Source organism: Macrosteles quadrilineatus, unplaced genomic scaffold (assembly GCF_028750875.1).
Source record: "Macrosteles quadrilineatus isolate MER2022 unplaced genomic scaffold, UCM_ALF_1.0 Scaffold_5__1_contigs__length_97177068, whole genome shotgun sequence".
NCBI classification, from domain to species: Eukaryota; Metazoa; Arthropoda; class Insecta; order Hemiptera; family Cicadellidae; genus Macrosteles; species Macrosteles quadrilineatus.
This window is the reverse complement of record NW_026542598.1, coordinates 92,235,254-92,250,383: the sequence shown is the minus strand read 5'-3', so window position 1 is coordinate 92,250,383 and position 15,130 is coordinate 92,235,254. Positions and strand designations below refer to the sequence as shown.

Below are 15,130 nucleotides of genomic sequence, written 5' to 3'. Positions count from 1 at the left end.
ACTAAATTACATTAGATCTTAATTATGAGTGTTTACAGACTGACTTTAAACACTTTGTTAGTAACTTTTCTTCACATAGTTTATGGGAGATTCCCTATCGCAATTGATGAGAAGGAAGGCGATTTAGTCCCTAAAAAAGATGTAACCAGTTTATGTGATACAATGAGATCTCTTGAAAAGACTCTAACGCAACTGAGCAAAGATCCACCGATGAAAGGCGGAGAGGAACTGATGAAACAGTTGCGGACTTACAATCAAGCTTGTTTTCATCTGTTGGAGCTTTGTAAAAATGATGCAAATGAAAAGTCAAAGGCTTTCAAAGTGGGAAATGATTTGTTTGAACGAGGTGGTCCTGAGTTTGTGGATGAAGCAGTGAACGAACAAGTCATAATGCAAAAGTTCGAGTGGGACAAGACAACTTTGGAAGAAATGCTGCACGCTAGGAAAAAGACGAATGCTCTATGGTTTGATCTTTGGAGGTTATATAACAATGTTGACATTAGTGGTTGACAAATGTCATCTTTCCTTGTTGTGATTTATTTGTAGGGTAGCCATGTGGCTGAAATGGCTGATTATGAAACTTTTGTGGAAAGGGTTACTCTAGAAAATTGTAATTTCTATTGTACCCCTTTTTTCTGTGTATACCTTGCCTTCAGCATTTTCAATGTTTATTGTAAGGAAACAGTCAAAATCCTGACATTTATTGCCAATACAGGCTCATATAACGTGTTTAGTTGATTTATTTTAATTGTCCCTTTCAGGATAATCTATAAAGAAAACAATTTCCAACATACTGAAGTAGCATTTTGTCTCTGAGTAATACTTTCATGTCAAAGAATAATTTACATGAGAGGTGTGTAGACAACTCTCCAATCTCTCAAAGTATGTTGTACAAAACCTTACAACATAGAATTTTGGCTGGTAAAAAAGTTACCTGTGCATAAACTTATGAGGGATAAAACCCCCCTACTTGATCCAATCAATTTTGAGCAGCATTCTTCATTCTGGACTCATCCTTCGCTTATTTATTGGTTAAAATATGCACCTGGGTGGTGTCTCCAGCTCAACTGGTAATAATAATAATTCAAGAGCATAACTGTGACAACAAAACTGTGATTAAATGTTCATAAAAATAATAAATATTTAATGCCAATTCGTTGTCTGAAGGTATTCTTAGAATTTCGTTGATCAGAAAATGAAATGCTTATCCCTGCACAAATAATAGCAATTACTGTTGAAAACAGCATCCTTTAATTTTTATTTTGGTGTTCATGAAATAGGGCTGCTGATATGTTAAAGTAGTAAATTAAACACAACTCAGTTGAGTTTAATTTACTTCATTGATCATCCATTAAATATTCCTCTGCCTAGATATAAAATGTGGTATATTACAATGATAAACAATGTACTTATCCATAGAATGTTTGAAACTGTAAGTCAGAACTTTGTTTGTATTCAGAATTTATCAAGAGATCTGTTTGGATTGTTTACCTTAAATACCACCAAACTTTGAGGAAACAGCGAAAGTAGATAAAAAAAATTCCCAGAATTTTTCAAGCAGGATAAAGAAGATGGAAACCGTTATATCTCATCTATATTAAAATCATCCGGAATATCTATATTCGACCACACATTCTGAACATCATCGAGATCTTCCAACACGTCCAACAGTTTCAGCACTTTAGTAGTTTTCTCATGGTCCAAAGTCAAAGTGCTATTAGGTTTCCAGATCAACTTTGCACTGCTCGCTTCACCCAAATTCTTCTCTAGAAACTCTCTGACCGTATGAAAGTTCTCCATGTTGCACAATATTTCATGTTCATCTTCTACAAGCTGACAATCCTCTGCACCCGCTTCGATCGCAAGATCCATCATTTCATCTGCACTTTTAGTTTCTTTCGGGTATGTTATAAGTCCCATGTTTTTGAACATGAAACTCACTGAGCCGTTTTCTCCCAGGGCTCCGCCGTACTTGGTGAATGTCGAGCGGATTGCTTGGACTGTTCGGTTCTTGTTGTTCGTGAGAGTCTCAACAATGACTGCAACGCCGGAAGCAGCGTAACCTTCGTACTTCACTTCCTTGTAAAGACTAGTGTCAGTTGGGGAAGAGGCCTTCTTTATCGCTTCGTCTATTCTGACTTTTGGCAAGTTGGCTTCTTTTCCGGACAAGATCGCAAGTCGTAATCTCGGGTTGAATTTTGGGTCGATTCCGCCTCGAGCTGCTGCAACTGTTATCTCACGGATTATTTTGGAAAACATTTTACTTCTTTTTATATCCAAAAGTGCTTTTTTTCTTTTTATTTTAGAAAACTTGTTGTGACCTGCCATTTGATTTCACCTGCTTTACTGAAGTAGATACAGCAAAAACTACTAAAAATTATAAATATGATTACTTATGAGCACACATTGTTTTTAATTTATTGGTTTTAGAAAAAGTTAATTGTATAAAGTTTGTTTGAGCTCGCTGATATCATCTTAATAGCTTCTGTGTTTTATCTCCATCAGTTTTTAATGTTTACAAGCAAGACCAATTACTTAATTTTAACCCATATGTGTGCAAAGTTATGAAACACAGACAAATACTTATTTTAATATGAATAAACATAAGAGATATTATTTAGACATTTTCATAAGAGATAAACCTTTATTCCCAAATTCTTTAAACAGTAGATCTTGGTAAAAAAATATCCAATTATTCAGTCCTAAATATTAATACAAAATTACAATTTAATTTTTTCCTAAAATAGTTATAAATTTAAATTCTTGTTCATAATAACAGGTTTTTAAAAATTTTGAAAAAAAAAATAGTAGTTATACCAGGGATCTGCATTTACAAATGCATCCAATGAATTAAATTTTGTACTTTATCTTAGGTACACTTTTACACTCCTTAACAAGGAACTCAATAACAAGAAAAACTATACTGATGGAAAGAGTTAAATCCATAAAAAAAATCTTTCTCATATTTTTTACTTTTGTTTTTATATAAAAACACAGTTGTAATTATTTAAGAGAAATTTGATATAAATGGCAAACAAATGTAGATTGAGAAACAAACAAATGGGACAGAGACTTCATTCTATTTCCAATTTCACCTTTCAAAATTTGAATATAAAAATTGTTGGTTTCAAGTCAAGTAGCTTAAATATTTTATTTTAAAACATAAATGAGGTCTACTTCTTTGCAGGCCCAACTTTGTATATGGGTTGACTAAAATTTATAATTTTTATTAGTTTTCTAAAAAATACTGAATCACACAAATTTAAATTAATATTTTCACCTCCAAATAGTAAAAACTTTGATTGAAAAACTCTCTAAGGAAGGGTGCTAAAACTGTTGGCAGCTCAGGACACTGACAATTAAATTCAGCCTCAACTCGGGCCTGCTTCTTTGTGCTAAGGCAGATCAATTTTATCAGCAAATAATGGATTTACTAACCTAAATAAGATAACTTAGATAAGTGGGAACATAACCAAGCACGAATGGCTGTAAGAATAAATAGATAGTTCGTAAAATACATGTAAATCAAGGTAAACTGCTGTACAAATGCCAAAGGTCATACCAATGTTCCCGTGTGTGTTTCCTCACTATATGCATGTGATCCACCGCGTCTCCGTTCCACTTGAATCGTTCCTCTATCAACTCATCGTCCACATCCACCTCAAGGAACTTCGGCCCTCCTCTCTCCACCATGTCTTGTGCAGCCTTAAGCGCTTTGTGCTTATTTAACGAACACAAATACAACAAATCCAATGAAGCTTTGTTAAACGTGCGCGAAAGTCTCATAAACTCATTTCCCCCGTCGGTCGGCGGATCTTCATACATCTTGGTCAAAATGTCATCGAGTTTTCTCAATCTTTCACAAACTTTCTCTATGTTTTTTTCTAGATCTGTTATGTTTATGTCCAATCGGCCTGCCTCGAGGCCGTATTTTGGGAGTCCTTCGAGCTCCTCGGTTTCTATCGAGGTACTAACAGAATCGTAGGAGTTGACAAAGAAGACTAAAACTGTCCATTTGCATATTGTCAGGCTTGACATTCTGATGGGAAAGAAAGCGTTTAGTTTAGTCCAAATCACATTCTGTCGCTAGTAGTGTTTACATCGAGAATCACATCATTAGATCCAAATCTACTTTATAAAGGTCAACGGTGTTACATGTGGGTTCTGCGGATGTGCTAATAGTTGTGTTCATTGCTAATTGATTTAACTTTGGGTAAACACAGTAGGTGAAGTAACGTTCAAGTAACTTTCAGAAATGTAATTGGGTAATACTAAACAAATTTACTCCTTAAAATAAAAAAAAAAACATTGATGTAAGTGCAATAATGTTCAACATAATGTATTCTTTAAAAAACTGTATTTTTTATGTATTTAACTAGAAGTATTTCATTTGCATGCCTCTTACTCAAGGCCAGGCAATGTGTTTTATTTTTTGTTTTTTTTTTATTTTTAATGATATAATAGTAATCAATTGAAACATTTAGTAAATTGGATTAATCTTACTCCATTGCAATAATTTAAAATACTTTATGTTTGCCTGTTCATCCATTGCATGTCTTAGGAGTAGCAGGAATATAATATTAACATATATATAGTCTTTCTTCTATCCATATCACTAACCGAAAAAAAAATTTGCCATCCTCCACAAATTGGGTTAATCAAATTCAACTCCTCAATATAATCATATACTAATCTTCATTCCTGTTTAAAGCTCCTAACTGTGATGCCATTTAGAAAAAAAGTTATCAGGATTATCAATTTAAAATATAGATAAAAAATAAAAAAAGGTCACAACTCAATGATCAAGATTGAAATTTACTAGCTTAAAATCTGCCACAAAAACATGATTTCCAAATTAGACCAATATAGGTTTTTTAAATATTTTCATGCTGTACATTTGTATATGTTTGTCACGATTATTGGCTCTCAGGAAACAAACTTTCTTATAAGTACTAAGTTTTATAATACATACAAATTTGATTACAAAAACATTGCTCAAATTTAAAATGAATATGTACACTTTCAATATAAATAGTGTTAAATTGAAAATTTACCTTTAAAACTACTATATTAAGATTTTACTGATATAACACTGATATATAATTGGGCATAACGTAAGAACCTGCTTTAAACTGCCAAAAGAGCACAAGAAAAAATATAAAAGTCCTTACAACTTTTATCAAAACACTGTTTTTTTTTATTTAATTATTTACAAGAGCTGAAGTTAGCTTTTTCTGTCCAAGTAAATCTTGAGTTGTCTATATGGCAACCGGTTTCACGCCTATGTTGTCATTTTCAAACAGGAGGAAGCTTAGAAAGGATGCCATGGGCGTCAAAATCAGTCGCCATATAGACGACTCGAGTATTACTTGGCCTTTTGTACATAATTAGTTGTTAAGAAATCTGGAAGGCGATACAAAAAATGAATATTTTAAATTGTCAGTATAGTGTTGATCACTTTATAGAATTTATAGTTTTCCGACATATTAATTTATGGAACACATCATGCTATAATCAAGTATCAAAGAGCAAAAGGTGGAGGCAATCTAAGTCTTGGGCACTTTTATGGCTTGTTAGGACAAATTAATTTACAATGAAAAAATAGCATATAAACAAATCTTGATTTACTAAAAATCGTATACTTACTTATAATGGTTTCCAGGTCAAATTGAAAAATTATTTACAAACAAAAAATAAAAACTGAGTGATAAATAGCAAATGAGAGTTCAAAAGTTTATCTTGCTACTGTAAAAAATTCAAAATACCAAACCATACCTAAATCACATTCAACATCATGGAAAATTGTTATACAAAGACCACAGAGTTTTCCAATAGCCGTAAGTCTTCTTTGTTAAGTCTAAAAATTCACTAATATTGTCTTCGTCCCATTTAAAGTTCCTCTTCATTTCTGGTTTGTTTATTTCAACGTCTAGAAACTTGGGGCCTCCAGGTTCGAGCATGTCGCTAGCTGCATCTAACACTTTTAATTTATTTATTTTACAAAGAGACAAAAGATCGGAACATGCGTTGTTATATTTTTCAACCATCTCCTTCATTTGGTCTCCTCCGTCGATGGGTGGGTCATTACTGTTTTTGGCTAAGGTTGCGTCTAAAGTTGTTAAAGTTTCTATAGTTTTACTTATTTTCCTGTTTAACTCAGCTTCATCTACACTCCCTCCTTCATCTGCTTCATTTGAAACACTTAGCTTTTGCGTTTTATCTTTTTCGGAAGACTCACAACTGGCAAGGACACAAATGTTAAGGATAAACAGAGTGATCACTTGGGATGTAAATAATGAGCAGAAATTGGATATAGAAAACATTACAAAATATACTGTGCAAGTAAAACAAAAACAAACAATAAAAAACCAAAGTCGGACTTAATTATATGTTTTTATCTAAGTAATTAAGATTTAGGAAACGCCTAACTTTGTGTTTGATTGTTCAAAGTGATTAGCAAATTACTAATTAATTACAGAACTTCATTGTACAAATATTTCGTACGTACAGAATAAGAACACAACATCAATTGAAACTTGTTCATCAGTGATGATTTTTATGTGATTTTACTGATATGACTGAAATGTGCTTTTCGTAAAACTCTTCAATTCAATTCCGTGGGTGATCAACAATATTTAACAACAGTTATGTGATCTACAATTTTTTGTCCTAATATCTCTGCAGTGATAAAATGGTATCGGTTTTCAAACAAATCTTTATAGTGTACATATTACTGCACTTATGTCAGTCTAAAAAACTAAAGAAGAAAAAGTTCAAAGTGACCACTGAAATATTGGCGGATAGAATAGTCTCTTTGTGTGATAACATTTTAAAACTGACACTAGAATTGCCTCAGGGACAAGGTGCGAATTTGATGCAAGAATCGGAAACTCTTAACAGCTGTATACGGCAGTTCGTAAAACTCGTACATTCTGACGAATACCTTGACAAAGACATAGAGAAAGTGAAAGCACTCGGTCCACAACCAAAGTTCCTAGAAGTCGAGTTGAACGATGAAAAAATTAAAGAGGCAAAGAAAAGCTTCGGTTGGGATGATAAGGAAATTGAGGATTGGTTTTTTGTGAGACTTTGCACATATCAGCACTGGAACCATGTTCTAACCTACAACAACTACTACAAAGGACTGAAGTGATGTGTTGAGAATATAGTTGTAATTTTATTTTATTTTTAAACATTAATCAGCGTTGAAACTATACATTAAAACGTGTTCTTTTACAGTGTATTTTAGCATTGGTTGAGTGCAATTAATTGTTCAATATTACTGTCAGTAACTTGAAAGTTTTTATTTTTTTATTTTGTTGTATCTCCACACCAGGGGAACTTGAGTTAAGAAATCACAAACCCTTTTAAGAGCTTGCGGCCCACACCCATTAAATTTGTGTGAATAAGCCAGGAATCCAACCTGTTTCTCACACCAAAGTTTAAGATGCTAACCACTCATTCGCAACATACCTATTATTGTTTTTAGATAAATTAACTAGCTTATGTCAGCGTTTAATCATTTAGTATAAGTCTTAGGGTTAGTCCGGATCAGAGTCAACACTTCACAGGTATTTAAAATTTTTAAATAAAAACTGTTTGTTAAGATTTTCTTCAGTTTCAGGAACTTAAGGTATATTATTATGGGGCTTTAATTTAATTTTGTTCCCAAGGTCCCTTGGGTGGGGCTTGAAGAGGTCCTTTGCAATCCTAATTGTGGCATCATCAGGCAATAATTCTTAAAAACTAATATCCACTTACAATTCTATATAAGCTCTAAATTATAACAGTTGATTCATTATGGCACAGTTTGAGTATGGTGACTAAACAGGGTGCAAATAAAATAAATACAATCTCTCAAAACAGTATCCCCAGTGTGGAAAGAAAAGTATAAAAAAATAGTAGAGAGATAAAAATTTGAAAGTTCGTGAATTTACCATAGTTCTTTGCCAGTGAAATTGTTATTTTTTAATAGGTAATTTCCCAAACTCTAGTCTACTTACTCCCTGACGTTAACCAAATTGTTGGAAAAACTCAAATTAAATTAAATTGATCCAAAAAAATCTGAGTCTAAAATTGGTTGTTATCAAAATCGAGCCAATCATTAAATTTCTAGCCGAGTTACTTAACCTCACAGCGTGTCAGTTAGACAGTAATTTTTACAAACTTTAGTCACCACTAAGATGTGAACCCATTAAACTGCAATTGTTTTAGCAAATAAGTATTTGTTATTGACTTATTCCGCGACTTATTATTTGCTATTCTGCTGGGTTTTTCATAAAAAAAAAATCATACACCTAGTATAAATGGACCCTGGATTGGTCCTAAAAATTAACCTTACTTTCTGAAGACTTTTCATTTAAATACCACCAAATCATCAATTGAATGGGGACACAACTGGACTTTTAACAGATATGAGTAAAGTAAGAGTATAGAGAAGTAAGAGGTGCATTGTGTAGCTTTGTTACTGACTAAGACCAGCAGTTTGCGTCTTTAGACTGGACCATGAAAAGCCAAGTAATCAAAAGAGCTACTGGGTAAAGTCCATCAAAAAGTATCCTCTCAGATTCAAAACCAGTGAATTTCTGATTACCAGGCAAGCGCTGAAACTATTCACGTACCCAGCTATAACCAAACTTAACATTAATGAAGAATTAAATTCCCCCTACTTAAACTCCAGCTATCTTTATATCTGATGAAAACATGAAGATATCACTTCTAGCTTGTCTCATAGTGTTGTGTGAATCCAATGAAGACAAAACTCAATATATTGTTACTCTGACAGAAAACATACAACAGCTGGGAGACATTCTGTACGGCATGGCAACTACTATACCTGTTGGGCAAGGTGATCAGTTCATTGCAAACATCAGGCAATTCAACAACTATTTGAAAGAAATGGTTAAACTGTCGTGGGCTGACAAAAACTCAACAAAAGCGGCTCTCGATGTTTTGATTACTTCGGATATTCCAAAGTATCTTAGTACACCTTTTACGCACCGAGAAAGGTTGAAGATTTTGGACAATTTTAACTGGACTGTTGATGATCTGGACAGACTCTACGCAGACAGGGTAACGTCAAATACTTATTGGACAGATTTAGTGTTGGTGAAAAATGATAATTTCCAGATTAACGACCCTATAGATTGGGTTAAGCTTAAATTTTGAATGTTTCTGTTTCCGTCTTTGTTTTTAAAGGTACGCTATATATAGGTTTTACTCATAAAACTAGTAGCAGGTAAATATTACAGAACTGTTTTCATAGGAATTCAAAATAAAAATTATAACTACAGTACTGTAGTAATTGGTTTTGATTGTTAAGTATGAAGAGATTGACATTTGAATGTATGTCAAAATTATGACAAAATTGTTAACTCACAACACATTTAGAGGAGTTTCTTTAGTAAAACGTTCTAATCATTTGCATAGATTTATAAACTGTAGTTTTAGATTGATTAAAACTACTTCCTGTCTTGCAAATCTATGAGAGAAGAGGTCTAAAATAATTTTAATAACTTTCTATTGTTCTTTTAAGATGTGATCAATTTCTTAGAAAGTCTGGTTTGGGAGTTTATAAAATTATAAACATATATTTGGTATTTTTTATTTTTACTTATATTCAGTGTTTTAAATTTAAATAATAAATGAACAGATAAGTTATATATTACAACAGATAAAACTAAAAATATAAACTTAGATCTGTTAAAGTTATAGGTGATCTGTTATGGATAATTTTTAGAGTAAACTTAAAAAAAAGTGAGGGACAATGGACATCAATGTGTTAAAAATAATAAATAAGTGACAAATTTGGGGAAAGATTTTGTTCGGGAGAAAGTGAATTTTCGCACTTTAGCTTATTTATAAGGTAATAACTTGGTTGATACAGCAAACACATCGCACATTGTTTCTTAGTTCAGATAGTCCTTGCTATACACCGATCGATTTGACAGAATTTTACTAATAACAAAATTCTAAATTCTTTGTTAGTAAATTTTGATTAACAAAGCAATGTTGTTATAAACTATTTTATTTCTTTTGTTAAAATTATCATATGCAAAAGGTCTTGGTTAGGTGTAGTAGAATTGATTTATTGTTGGTGGTAGTAGAATATAAATCGTCCACATTTTATGTGGTTTTTATTTAGTTATTTTTGCCAGAAGGCGTGAAAGTCTAATATATTTTATTTTATTTCACATACCAACAGACATCTTCAATTTTATAGACTAGACATAAAAAAATTTAAATGAAAATATTTCCCTTAAATGACTGACAACAAAATTATTACAGCGAACTATCTTAAATGAGGCATTCACATTTAACTACAGATTAACGCTTTGTGTATTATTTTGTATCCAACCTAGATACTAATTATGTCAATTAGGTTCCAATCCAATTTAAATCAGGCAACTCACAAATTAACCTGTTTACTGCATTAGAGTCATCTAAAGCGGTCCAGATTATGAAAACTATCAGTCTGAAGAAGACACCAGTTAGTTCCATAACAGTGCAGTATGGCTGACCTAGATCTTCTCATTGATACTGACTATCTGATCACTCCGCCAGTATGATTGGATATGTGATTCTACTGGCGAGTCTAGCCCTCGGTGAAGCTACGTTGGAGGTGACTACGGAGCGAATCTATTGGTACAAACCTTACACCGACGACCCAGAGGTGGCAGCACACAATGCCACACTCCGGAAACAAATCATGGAGAAGATCATCCCTCTTGGAAAATCCCTACAGATGACGTTGGAAAAACTACCGAAAGGCGCTGGAGAAAAATTCATGAAAGATCTCGATGTCTTTATTGATTTGTACAAGCAATTTCTGCACTTGGTTAGTGACGACAAAGCAAACAGCAAACCTGATGTGGATTATTTACACGATAGGAGTTATCCTCACTTGGCTGATACAGATTTTTCCGAGGAGGACATGAAAAATAACTTCAACTGGTCGAGCGTGGAGGTGGAAGAGTTTTATAAGAAGCGGAGTAAGGCTAACGGATACTACATTGACTTACAGTTGTATCACCATTGGTATCATTGAGGAAGGTGGAGTGGATTGTACGTTGATTTATATTTCAATACAGGTTTTTTACAAATTCATTGTAAATTTAATTCAATAATTCATATTGAGTAAGTATTACGTTACTTTTTAAGAAGAAGAAAAGTTTACGATAAGATTTTAGGGTTGCTGTCGGTTATTGTTGCACTTAAAGACTTATAACTCTATTCAATTGATTATAACTAAATTGTAATTTGAAATTAAATCTACACCTTTTGAAATAATGTAAAATTCAAATTTGTTGTGATCCTAATTTAAGGGTATTTGCATATTGTGTTGATAAAGAAAAGATGGTTTAAACAAGAAAATGAATAATTAAAAATACTAACAAGGAGTTTATCTCTTTTTTTTCTACGGATAGTTTTCAATTATTTTCAAATCAAGTTATTAAAATAGAAGAATCATGCTCATAAAAAATAATTATTTCTAGTTATTAGTGTTGGTAGACATTAATAATATAATAAAGCGAATAACTATAACAATATTTTTTAATGGCAAGAATATTGACCAAAAGTTTGAACCAAAATAGAGGTACAAGCCTTATCCTTTGTGCAAAACAAAAATAATATTATAATATTTTCCTGATCAATGCATAATTTGTTCAGACTGGTGGTCAATTGAACTAAGCAGTAATGTTCCTGATTATTAGACAGCATTGTGAATCAAGTTCCATACAAATTTTGAGCTCATCTTAAATAGATGCCTAAAATAATTGACTGACGACCCAGAGGAAAGTTAAAAGGATTTGCAGAATAATGTACCATCTTTGTGTGATGTTGAAGCATTTAAGAAAAAATGCATTCGGGTTTATGAGATAAAGACAAATAACTCCCACTAATTTGACATGTAAAATAGTTATCTCATTTATAATTTACAGTGCTAAAAGCATATGGAATTGAGTGGGTTTAATATCTTAAAGATATTTTTATTATTAGGATTGAAGGTTTTATTTCATGTAGTTTTTTTTTTAATACACCACGTAACATCTTGGATAATTTGCCGTGCTACTAGTGTTTATGCATTGAATGCAGGGCCGCTTTAGGAGCGCAAGGGGTTTTAGGTTTGTTGGGTGCGCAAAGGAGAGAAAAATTCCACCACAACATAAGTGGAGAGTGACACAATTATCTGTCAGTATCATCATCATATGCAAACCGCAGGCCTGATGAATGGTGTGGGTTTAAAAATCTAAAAGAATTAATGTATTATTTCACTTTGTTTATTTGGAATGTACCACAAAACTATTTAAATTATTTAATCTTCATACATTTTACTATGCTGGTTTATTATAAACAAAATAATCAAAGTCTAACTAATGGCGTAGTAACATTACCCAGATGCAGATATAAATCTGTTTTATCTAATAAAAATAAATCAATTACAGCATCATTGATTGCAAGATTCCAATTCTATCGCTTAACAAACTTAGTAAAGTTCTCATGAAGAAACATAAGATCAACCCAGTGGTTGTACGCTCGGACGCATAGAGTATGATACCTCTCCACCCCTCGGTCGTTCCATTTCATCACAAACTTTAACTTGAAGTCACTGAGCTCGATTTCTAAAAACTTGGGGTTTCCAAGTTCCAAGAACTTGTTTAAGTGTGGCTGTGAGTCTTCAGGGTTTTCTTTCACAAGTGTTGTGAAATTCTTCAAACAGCTATTGTAAGTTTTTATTGTTTCCAAGAGAACTTCTCCTGAACAGTTCCTGAGGTGGTTTAGCATCCAGTATAAAGTTTTATCCAACAACGTTGCGTGTTTGATTACATCTTGGATGTGTTTTATGTTCTCTTCTACTTTGCAGCAAAGCAATAAAGTGCTATAAAGAAAGATGTAAAGTGTGAATGTGAGTTTTGTATGCTTCATAGTTGCACATTTTCAAATGATATTAGTTACATTGTTGACTGACAACAGTGACAACTAAACTTACATCTATCTTATTCATCAATATTGATAAACATCAAAGCTTGTCTGGTATGCGAGATGTTTTCATTTCGATTTTTTATACAGTCTAAAAAACCACTAAATTAATAATAAAAAAAGAATTACAGGTACTTAAAATTTAAACGTACAAGAATTGTATAACATTACCTCACAAAAGGTAATAAGTGCTGAAAATCAAACCAACGCAAACACGTATTTTATGAACAAATAAAAAACAAAAATAAAATTTACTGCAGGATTCCATTCTTTAAGCCGGATACAAATATTTAATCCAACACCCTCATTCAAGTTCACATTAACTTCCTTCATAAAACTCTTCCTTCATATTAAATTAACTAACCTACGATGAGTGTTGAACATTCCAGATTATTCTAATAGTAAGCGTGCATGTAGATCATTTGAAGCCAATGTTCTCGAGCGGTGGCCATACACTGTAAGAAACTCTCGTATTCTTCTATCGTCCAATTGAAGCGAGTCCTCACCACCATGTCTCTATGATCCGTCTCTACAATGTTTGGATGCGGTTGGTTCAAAAACTTGTCCACGTCTGAACGAGTATGCACACTGTCGTACTTAATCAGTTTAATAGCTTCGTCAAAAAGTTCATTATACTGCTCAAAGGTTTTCAAAAACTGTTCACCTTCTCTTTCAGGTAGTTTGGAGAGCATTTCATGTAAAACTCCGCCCAAGTCAATGAGTTTTCCAAATAATATGTTACTTTTGTTTTTTACGTCGTCAAATGTATCAATAGTTGAATTGTTGGAACGTTTTAATCTAACACTACTTTCACTTGGGTGTAGATGTTGTGTATTGAAACTTTGTTGTGTTTTAGCAGTAGAATGAATCGAGAGAATTGGAATTATAATAAGTATAGTAAACATATTGAAAAATATACTAGACCAAAATTTAAAATCAAACAATCTCTTATGATTCACACCAAAAGGTATAGAGTGGCATAGAGTCAACTGTACAAATTGCAGTCTTTCTGAGTAGGCCTAATATAAACTGAATTATGTCATCAGCTCAAGCAGTTTAGTTGTGAAAGAGGAAATAATGAGGAAGAAAACTCTACTATTAACAGTCGACGGTTTTAGAAAATTTTTAAACATTAAAAATTTAGATAATTATAACCTCAACATTTCATGAGTGAATATTTTGGATCCTAATATTATTTTTTATGTAAATCATTAGGTAAATGTATGGAAATTTAATGGTTTTAAAGTAGATTGTTCCAAAATAATCCTATAGAAATTGTGTCAGCTGATTTGAACTCCTATTGAAATTAGAAATTTAACTACATTGAATCGATTTAAGAACTTTTCACTATTTTTTAAAGAATACCTAAAAATCTTGATTTCCTAATAAAACAAATTAATTTTTAAATCTGGTTAGCCATCATGACAACGGAGAACTTTACACAAACAAAATCTTTTACACACAAAACTTTAAGTACAAAATTTTCAAGGTATCAGATGTAAAAAAAATATTCCCAAACTTTCTTGACTTCTCAAGCTTTGTTACTCAATTGTGATGACCTCCTCTACCCCACTGTATTGAGTGGTCAACTTATCCCAGACAAGTCTAGTTTGTTCTCTAAGTTCCTTAAGCTCTTTCACCTGCTTCTCACTCCACTGAAACGTGTTCTGCAAGTCCTCCAGTTTCAGAGTAGAGTTCATAAAGTTGGCACAGCCACTCTCGATGAACCTTTTCACTTTAGATCCCACTTCGGCTTGCATCATCAAACCTACCACTATTTTCTCCAGCTCGTTGATATAGGATTTTATTTGCTTCGTCACTTTTGCTCTCTGTTCCTTTTTCGGATTGGTTAAACTATTTGTTACGGTTTGGTCGAGTGTGGCCGCTTTCTTACACAAATCCTTTAAGGAGACTTTAGTGAATCTGTAGCACAAAACACAAATTGTTGTGAGAGCTAATATTTTTAGTATAAGTAGAAAAGAAGATGTTTTGCAAAATATCATTGCAAAAAAATGTTAACTACTTTTTAATTTTGTTACAATAAATAAAGTACATTTTTTATTTGGTTGTATCATCATGAATAACATGTTACACAATTTTCGTCACAAAACCTGTTCAGACTTTAAAACAAGCCAACCTAATTCACCCA

The 15,130-nt window shown here is 32.6% G+C and overlaps 1 protein-coding gene across 1 annotated transcript; it reads right to left on the bottom strand.

The window, feature by feature from the left end:
- Positions 1-1,577: 1,577 nt before the first annotated feature.
- Positions 1,578-2,458, bottom strand: LOC128995829 (probable transcriptional regulatory protein GOX1679). The gene has a single exon (XM_054420846.1). The coding sequence runs from the start codon at positions 2,326-2,328 to the stop codon at positions 1,582-1,584; it is 747 nt and encodes a 248-aa protein (XP_054276821.1). The 5' UTR covers positions 2,329-2,458; the 3' UTR covers positions 1,578-1,581.
- Between the last annotated feature and the right edge of the window lie 12,672 nt (positions 2,459-15,130).